This window comes from Nymphalis io, chromosome 13 (genome assembly GCF_905147045.1).
Source record: "Nymphalis io chromosome 13, ilAglIoxx1.1, whole genome shotgun sequence".
In the NCBI taxonomy this organism is placed as follows: domain Eukaryota; kingdom Metazoa; phylum Arthropoda; class Insecta; order Lepidoptera; family Nymphalidae; genus Nymphalis; species Nymphalis io.
Genome location: NC_065900.1, coordinates 3,929,392 through 3,939,380, shown reverse-complemented (window position 1 = coordinate 3,939,380; position 9,989 = coordinate 3,929,392). Strand labels below are relative to the sequence as shown.

At 31.1% G+C, this 9,989-nt stretch overlaps 1 protein-coding gene across 1 annotated transcript; it reads left to right on the top strand.

Moving 5' to 3' along the window:
- The first annotated feature begins 3,534 nt into the window (after positions 1–3,534).
- Positions 3,535–9,198, top strand: LOC126772875 (uncharacterized). Its single transcript, XM_050493482.1, has 3 exons — positions 3,535–3,655; positions 4,755–4,938; positions 8,593–9,198. The coding sequence occupies exons 1-3, from the start codon at positions 3,587–3,589 to the stop codon at positions 8,778–8,780; spliced, it is 441 nt and encodes a 146-aa protein (XP_050349439.1). The 5' UTR covers positions 3,535–3,586; the 3' UTR covers positions 8,781–9,198.
- Positions 9,199–9,989: the final 791 nt, after the last annotated feature.

Genomic DNA, 9,989 nt, shown 5'->3' with positions numbered 1-9,989 from the left:
AACTTAATTAATTATTAATAAAATATGATATTAAATTTGAATAGTTTTCGTTTTATATGCTAATTATATAGCTAATGGTCGCATACGCAATTGCAAGTTGTAATTTCTTTAAATTTTATAAGCAATTATCCGATGCAGCTCGGGCGCCACATAAATTATTATACGTTGAAGTTTTTGTATGGTACCACTGTTGCCAACCCTTCGAAATTAAAAAACAGCCAATCACCAAATAACAGTAATTAGGTTAACTAAAAACTATACTGTTAATGATAAATTTCGAGATGGCCCAGTTGTAAGAACGCGTGAGTCTTAACCGATGACTGTGGGTTCAAACCCGGGCAAGCACCACTGAATTTTTATTTGCTTAATTTGTGATTATAATTTATCTCGTGCTTTACGATGAAGGAAAACATCGTGAGGAAACCTGCATGTGTCTAATTTCACTGAAATTCTGCCACATGTGTATTTAACCAACCCGCATTGAAGCAGCGTGGTGGAATAAGCTCCAAACCTTCTTCTCAAAAAGGGAGAGGAGGCCTTTAGCCCAGCAGTGGGACATTCACAGGCTGTTACGGTACGGTAATGAAAAAAGAGATCAATAGTATAATTTTTTATTTACTTCAAACAGGGATTTGAAAACGAATTGATGGTGAAGATGTATTTCTATCTAATTCATAACTTTCTCTGTTTGACAAACAATATTTACATGGTATAAAACTATGCGCTAATTAAAAAATAGTAAAAATTAAGTATTCAACAGAAAACAGTAAATCTACTTTTAAAATGGTAAGAATGGTAACACTTTATGTTACGATGGTATGGATGTCAGAAATTTATTGTTTTTTAATTTTTATTTTTATAGCCTACCTAAGGCAGACGAGCATATGGGTCACCTGATGACGGTGTAAGTGGTTACCAACATCCATAGACATTGGCATTGTAAGAAATGTTAACCATCGCTTCCATCGCCGATGCAACACCAACCTTGGGAACTAAGATGTTATGTTCCTTGTACCAGTTATTACACTGGCTCACTCACCCTTTAAACCGAAACACAACAATACCAAGTTCTGCTGTTTTGCGGTAGAATATCTGATGAGTGGGTGGTACCTACCTAGACGAGCTTGCACAAAAGTCTACTACCAGTAACGTTAATTATTACAGTATTAGTCTTATTTTATAATTTTCATACTTTTTAATATTATAAGTAAATAGTAATGCATAATTTTCTAATTACAGTCATACGAATCTAAAGAGGATTTTTATCTTTTAATAGTATGATGTAAATGAAAAAACAGCTTGCGTTTTAATTAGTAAAGTAATGCTACTACATCTCTCTTGTTGTTTCTTTTTATAAGTTCATACTTCAATAAAATATATTTTAAATTAGATTTTATTGTTGTTTTTATAAAGCAGTTTTACTTATTTCGTTTATTAATTTAATTATAATGGTTTTTAATTATATTAATAACTAATTATATTAATAATAAATTTAAACAATAAGTACAAGAAAAACATGCAATGTATTACTTTACACTGTTAATTAATTTAAGGTTGCTTTAAATTAAAAACAACCGTTATATATGTAAAGTATCGAATATGATGGTTATTCAGATAATTTATAATTAAAGAAAACCAATAAATAAATATAGATTAGAAGTAAATAAAATCTTAGAAATTAAAATTAAAAATTTAAATGTTAATAAATTATATTTTATTATTATAATTTATAATAAAATATAATATACAAAATATATAAACACACCCAAGAGAGTAGAGAGCGGCGGGAGGAGGTGATGACATTAGGGAGCTTTATATCGTTTGCCGTCACGGTATACGACGCCGCCTTAACCTCGAGGCGTGTCAGTCGCTGCTTCACATAAAAAGATAAAGAAAACGGTAGGAATATTATTTGCGTTATTGCATGACTGATATAATAAAATAATATTATTTTTAATATCTATTTTAAACTAGTATCAAGTCCCTAAACATTTAAAACATACAAATAATTATATTATCCTACACAATTTCAATTGTAGTTGAGTAATTCGAAGAACTGATAGGGCATGTACATTGTTCCAAAGTATAATTAGTATGCCGGAGCTGTATGTCTGCCTCTAACACAATAAGCAACCAAGAACCTCAGTATACACGTTCGCGATGACATTCAAACTTGACCGTGTCTAAAACAACAATATCCGAGATAAATTATAACGAACGTTGCAAGCAAAACAATATTCGTTATATGAATTAGAATTTTCACAATTCTATGGAGAGGTCATAGATCAAAAATACAAAACAGATATTACTTTAAAATAATTATTATATGTCTTAAATAATTGTTATTTGTTACTGTATGTATTTCGGGAGTTCCCCTTTAATATTCTATACATTGATATAGGAAATTTACCTTATACGATTCAATAATAATTATTTTTCATAATATATTTCTAATAAGATTAAGCTCAAAATTCGAATCCAATATGTATCAGAAGGTAACGAGCTATGTGCGGTCGACAGCAGAAAATGCGACCGCGTACTATTGATGCGGCGAATATGGGATTTGGTTACTGCCTTATTATGAACATTAGGTTATCATGCATATAAAAATCAAATACCATATATTTCATCTTATATAACAATATATGTTTTAGAAATTGGCATCCAAAAAATTTTTTTTCATGTAGTAGGTTTTTATACTATCCGATTTGTTATAACCCGCCACTAGACGCCGCTGCGGCACAATTTCTAAAAAGTACAATCGATCGCCATTATAATCGGTAAACATATTTTGAGCACGGTGAATATTTTAGTGCAAATTGTGCCGAAAAAAAGGTTTACAGAGAAATTTAAAGATAAATCGCTACGAATAACTAACACTAAGGCTATTACTAACATAGAATACACACACAGAATATTTATAGTACAATAGTATACAATAGTATAGTACAATTTATTTAGACAGACTAGCAAGTTTGCCGGCTGATGGTATCAAAACTAGCCCATGTCCGGCAAGTGTTGCAATGTGACTTTAATTTTTTTTCAACTTGTTAGAAATAGGTATGTACATACATGTATGCTTCTATGTGTGTGTTATGCTTTAACGTATGTAACTAAATATATGTGTCGTTAAGAATTAATTCGTCGAGAAATGTAAAAAATGTTACGAGTAGATTGGAAGATTTGATGGACAAAAGGCAATATTTTTAATAAAAGATTCGTAGCAGAAGTTCATTCCACATTAGAAACTACTCAAACGTTACATATCAAAACGTTGATCCTCGAATCCAACCTTATCCAACTTTGTAATCATTGTGTCAAAAAGCCTTAACTGTATATAAAGTAACAGTAATAACATAATAATACCATAGTGTCCAAAGATATACAAAAAAAAAAATTAAAAAAAGATAGCTATGTATTTTAAAATTATTTAAAAATATAAATATCATCACTAGAACATGTTAAAATAATAATTATTTATTCTTTGATGCGTAGCACCTATTAATATTTCAGGCTTCTTGCGCAAACTGTAGTCATAAGAACGTAAGGAACCGTTTCAGTGTTTTCGTAAAAAAATACTTCGAATATGAGTTCAATACGAGCGTGCGTGGTTTTGTTTGTGTTACTAGTGCAGTTTCAATCAATAATTTCAAAGGTTTTGTATGATTTTAATTTTATCAAACATTTATGTATTATATAAGATACTATATACATTTATATACTTGGCGATTGAGTGGGTACTTATCACATATTATACCGCAAAACAGCAATATTCAGTACTGTTGTCTTTCAGTTGGAAGGTTGAGTAAGCCAGTTAAACTACAGGCACAAGGGACATAACATCTTAGTTAATAAAGTTGTTGGCGCATTGGCGAAGTAAGGAATGGTTAATACTTCTTACGGCGCCAATGTCTAAGGGCTATGGTGACTACTTCGTCAACAGGTGGCCCACCTGCTCGTCTGCCTAGAAACATCGTGGTTTTTAAATACTCAGCAGTCGCGATATCATGACGGAATTTACCCTACATATATATCAATATTCCTCTTTGACCTAGTGGTTATCTTATAAGGTCATAATATCCCAAAATTCAAGGTTCAAATATAGGGTTATTCTATCGTTTAAGAGTTATCATTAATTAATACTTTTAGAACCCAACAATTTAAGTTACTCTTTCAATTTTTATTAAATATATACGCATTAAGCTTTTTTATTAATTATGAAGAGGTACGATTAATTATTACCATAAAACTACGTATAGACCAATAGGAAAATTACCAATTTTTGTATAGTCAATATGCGTTAATGACAAGTTTTTTACCTACCTTAAATTATTATCAAGAAAAGCTTACAAAATATTATTGATTAAGACTTTCTGTTGCAAACGCAGACATTGCAAACTTTTATAATCAAAACGTAACATATGTAACAAAATAAACATATCAGCACAACAATTGAAAATATAATCATATAGATTATAGTATCTTGTGTCCATAATAAAATCCTTTCAATTGAAAATAATGGCAAAACTCTAGTTGCAAAATAAAAGATTTTTAAATCACAATTACTAATCCTTAAAATAAATAAAAGTGAGTTTGTTTGTTACGTTTTCAAGTCTAACTACTGAATCGATCATCATGAAATTTTGTACACACGTGGTCACCTCTTCCTCCCCTTCCTCATATGCGGTCAAAGCTGCGGGCAGCATCTTATCTTATGGATATAAAATTTATATAAAACAAATATTCACTTCCAGCCCTTTTTTATGGATTTAATATGCGACTTAATATGTGATGATGATGACGATACATCAACAACAACGACGAGTGCAAGTACAGAAGATGATTATTTCGACTTTTGTGACTGTACCCCTACAACGCGTCGCCCTAACAACATGCGTGGTCAACCTTTTGCCCCGTCACAATTCAACATAAGATTACGTAAGTACATATAAGTATAATTTAACGCTGGGTTTTTCTGAAATACTCGAAAGCCACCAATTATATTGTATGCTTAGTAAAGACTATTGGGTATTATTAGAGATGATTTCATTAACGAAACGGAAGACGCCACGTGGGCAGGCCCCATACAAGGTGGACCGACGACATAAAAAGAATCGCGGGAAGCCGTTGGATGCGGGCAGCGCAAGACTGGCCAACATGGAAATCCTTGGGGGAGGCCTTTGTCCAGCAGTGGACGTCTTTCGGCTGATATGATGATGATGATGAATGATTTCATTATTTTATCTTCCATATCATTTCACAATCCATTTTAATAAATGTATTAAATTTATAACTATGATATGGCTCAGTGGAAAGAACAAGTATAACTCAACCAAAGCTAGCAGATTCAAATATGGGCAAGTACAGTGTTAATGAAGATAAACATCGCCAGAAGATATTTTGGATGTAATAATTATATACAAAACACATTAATGGAATCAATTTAGAGAAAACGAGGTCTTTATCTGGATATATCGCATCTGGATGCGAGCTGTTTATATAGACCGTTATTTTTTTTCTATTCAATAAAGAATCCCTGTGCAGCATTTTAGCAATAAATCTATGCGTCTGTGTTGCCAACTGCAGATACCGTTAACACGACGTATCATGCATATTAATAAAATTTCATTAAGTGAGGGTTAACACGAAACAGTAAAATGTATAATTCAGTATATATGTTGTTTTTTGCCTCAATGTATTTACATATATTACTTTTTTTAATTACAATTTCAATTAAATTATATTACATTTCAGCTCGCAGTAACTATATGGATAAATATTTATCTAAATATGATGGTTTTGTGATATTTGTAGTAAATATAATGAAGGATAAAAGCGTACTGGAATATGTAGCTCATAAGGCTGTACGTACATACAGAGTTCCCGAGTTCGAATTCATGTCCGGTTGAAATGCTATTGAGTATTTTTGTCAAATAAATCTAGTATACTCTCGAAGTTAGGAATCGGCAGCGCTCTAATACCTCAGAGATCAGATAAAAGAACTCACTCTTGTTATATCGGATTTCAATCACATGAGACTGAGGAAATAATTAGTGTACCTGAGTTTGTGCACACAGTCATGAACCAGAATAAGTCTATTGATGCATGTTTAGTCTTTGGTACAGACACCGAAGATGAAATTAGATCAGACTAACGTTTATTATTTAATTATCTCATAGTAGTTTAAATAAAAATGCATTAAAATAATTATTTTATAACTACTGCGTTCGCGAGCCAGATAAGCCATCTGGCCCGGCGTAAGTTGTCACCGCCGCCCATAGAATCTGTCCCAGCGACCTTGGGAACTAAGATGTTATGTCTCTTGTGCCCGTGGTAAAACTGGCACACTCATCCTTCCAACCGGAACACAGAAACACTAAAATACTAAATATTGCAGTTAGGCGGTAAAATATCTCTTGATTGGGTGGTACCTACCCAGATGGCCTTGCACAAAGCCCTACAACCATGTACAATAATATACAAGTTTATATTACAGATATGAAACAAATCGTGTAATTATAAACATACATATTACTTTACTTTTAAATACAGCATAGTTTTTATTTTTGGCAACGTTTTCTTACTTTTTTTAAATTATTTTTAAACAAAATGTAATCGAGAAAAAAAGTCCCAGACGTCAGTTGGTCGGTACGTTTATGTACACAATATCTCTTTCGAGTAGACTCATACAGGCACACGACGTTTGCATCATCATACACCAGAAAAATGTAAATTACTTTATAAAATATAAAGTTGTTACATGTTTTATTAATTTAAATTTAAAATTATATTGACTTACGATTAGCATGTATTAAAGAATATACGCATAACTTACCTAAAACTCCACGCTTCTTTATCATGTAAATAATTTTGTTTTTAACAATATGCGTTATTTAATAATGATTTTAACAAGCTTAGCTTAGACCTATTGTGTTATACATTTCAATAAGAATAAAATGAGTATTGAAATATTTACAATTACGAAGTAGAAAACAATCAAGAAATGTACATGCTTTTTTCCTTTTTGTATTCATTGTCTCCTCAAGCTATTGTTTCTCTTTTCGTAAAACAAAGCCTAGGTAGGATGATGATAATATATAGTTTATAATAATATGAAAATAGGTATATATAAAAGTATAAAAACTTACTTAGCATATACTTATTGTCAAATTAAAAAAATACTAATTATTTTTATTTGGTGTAGTATGTACTGTTAATAATGATTTGTCAAACGAAAGCTTCATTTTTAGAGTTTTTGAAACGCTGATCAAATTAACTAATTAGCTAATCTGAATTGCCAATGGTCGATAGCTCTTTAATGACGAATGACGTAACATTCGAACAATGAGCGTTCAGATTAAGGCCAAGGTTACCCTTCATTAGAATGACGTTTGAAAAACTGATGGCTAACCTAATAAGAAAATAATCTAGATTATTTGATGAGTTTACTTTCCTCGGGACCGTTTTTTTTTAACTAGCATCCTCATTCTAAAAAACACAACAAAACTTAAACTGCAATCTAAAAATTGTTGTGATTTGGCTACCTAAAAATTGTTTAATTAATAATATCCGCCTAAACGGCGAGGCGAGATGGGCAAATGGTTAGAACTCGTGAATCTTAAACGATGATCGTGGGTTCAAATCCGACAAACACCACTGAATTTCCATGTGCTTAATTTGTGTTTATAATTCGTCTCGTGCTCGGCGGTGAGGGAAAACATCTGAAACATCTGGGAAGAAAATCTGCATTTCACTGAAATTCTGTCACATGTGTATCTACCAACAAGGAGGTGGAAGAAGCTCCAAGCCTTTTCCTCAAACGGGGAGGTGGCCTTAGACCAGCTGTGGGATATTAGCATGCCATTAAATTATATTAAATTAGACGATGTACATATATCGTATATTCACACTTACAATTTGTTCTACCGTTAAATTTTTGCCGTTTTAGTAATATAAACTTGCAAATATAATATTTTATATATTACTACTTAGTGTTGACTTCAGCTTTGTCCGCTTGTTATAGGGGTGCAAGTTTAAAAAGTAGTTAATTTTCTTCCTTGGGGTTGAAGCTTGCTTCATATAAAAATTCAGCAAAATCGGTTCAGTGGTTTATGTGTAAAAGACAGACGGAATTACTTCCGTATTTATAATATTAGTATGGAATTAATTATTTATGGAAAAATTTTGACTGCCTCGCTGGTCTAGTGGCTAACGAATAAAGCCTGAGGTCTTGGGTTCAAACACCAGGTCGGGTCGATTAAAAGATTAGGTTTGTATAATGTCTGTACCTGTTGTAACTAGTAAAAAGAGATCTAGCGTCTTCATTAGTTCTATTTGGTAGCATCATCGTTTCGAATTGATGAAGCTTTATGCTAAAATGACTTATACAAACACAAGTTAAAATTGCTTACGAGAACCTGCTTATCATGACCGCGTGGAATGGTTGAAAGAATTTTAGCATTTCCTCTTGGAATCGATTACAATTTCGATTCTGTGGACGAAAAATGTTTTAAATTTCAGAATAAAAACTCTGACATGTTCATTACGGACTGTTGTTTATTTGCTATTCTTACATGCGTTTTCTATTTTTAGCACCTTCAAATGGAATGAACCTCAGCATGATCAACACCAATGGAATTTGGTCATTCGGCTTGGACGCTCTTCAGAATGGACAAGTAACGCCACCCTTCGCCAATGGTCCTACCACACTTTCTCCAACAACAGCTGGCGGTACCACCGCTGCAGGCACAACTGCGGCACCTACCACGGCTAAAAAATAAATAAGTTTTTGTGTGTATGTGCTGAGATATCGCTTATCGCTGGGATTTGTTAAATATATTTAAAATAATTCATTAAATTATAACCTATAAGAATTCAATAACAAATCAACACTCAAATAAGGATAATGCATTTTGCAAAAACATCTTTTTCTTGTAGATATTCGAATATTTTTATTGCAACAGTTTTATTTTATTTTATTGTTAAGTATACATATGTATGTAGATGTACTCTATATATACTAAGGCTTATAATATGAATAAAAAAACGCGTGGATGCAATCGTCATAGCATATATTTCATTATAAAATACAAAAAATACTACACGTAATATTTTTAGTTACGACAAATATATAATTATGTAATTATTCTTACAAAGCTAAATTAAATCACAGACACATTACTCTAAAATTTGAAAGCATTCTTGTCAAAAAGATAAAAAAGAGATGTATATTTATTATCTTTAATTCGTTATTTTTTATAATGTAATGATTGATTTATGATTAATAAGTTATTCTTAAGTATAAATATATATTAAACTTTTTTCGTGGTACTATTATTCTAAATATAGAACGATACTATAACCTTCTTTATATAGTTTTAATTTTAAATACCATTCTTGATTTCCATTAAACACCCATTTCGTATAGAAATCAAATATTATATACATTAAAACGCTAACATTATTAAACGATGAACAAAGCAATTATAAATTCCATTAACATATATTGCTTCATATAATCGTTTATAAATATGATGTGTACTGATTATATGTAATTATGTAAGTAAACTAAGGTATGGGCATAGTGAAAGCCTATGAAGAATCAGGAACTTGCGCAATTACAAATAACAATAAGGACGCGAACACATATTAACGTTAAAAAAACTATACGGCAATATTAGTATTACTTAAAGGATATAATAAATTTATATAGGAAGTTGTAATACCTTATAATTGTTATTTGAAGCGTTTAAAAATTATTTGTAGTGAAATTAAAATTAATAAAGTTACTTTGGAACTGAAATGATAATGACCTGCACCAGCTAATTGTTGCATCTGCATTCTGTTTTTTTTAATAACATCCGTTAAAATTGTTTTTGATTTTTTATATAAAATATTTACGTTTTCTTATAATAATATAGAGCTTAATTTGTTGTAATAATTTTCTCCTTTAATAAAATTTAGAGAGTAATCTATATTACTATGGAAGT

Coding starts and splice junctions, on each gene's coding strand:
- LOC126772875 (XM_050493482.1), top strand. CDS start 3,587: ATGAGTTCAATACGAGCGTGCGTGGTTTTGTTTGTGTTACTAGTGCAG. Junction 3,656..4,754: donor TTCAATCAATAATTTCAAAG/GTTTTGTATGAT, acceptor ATTCACTTCCAG/CCCTTTTTTATGGATTTAAT. Junction 4,939..8,592: donor ACAATTCAACATAAGATTAC/GTAAGTACATAT, acceptor TTCTATTTTTAG/CACCTTCAAATGGAATGAAC.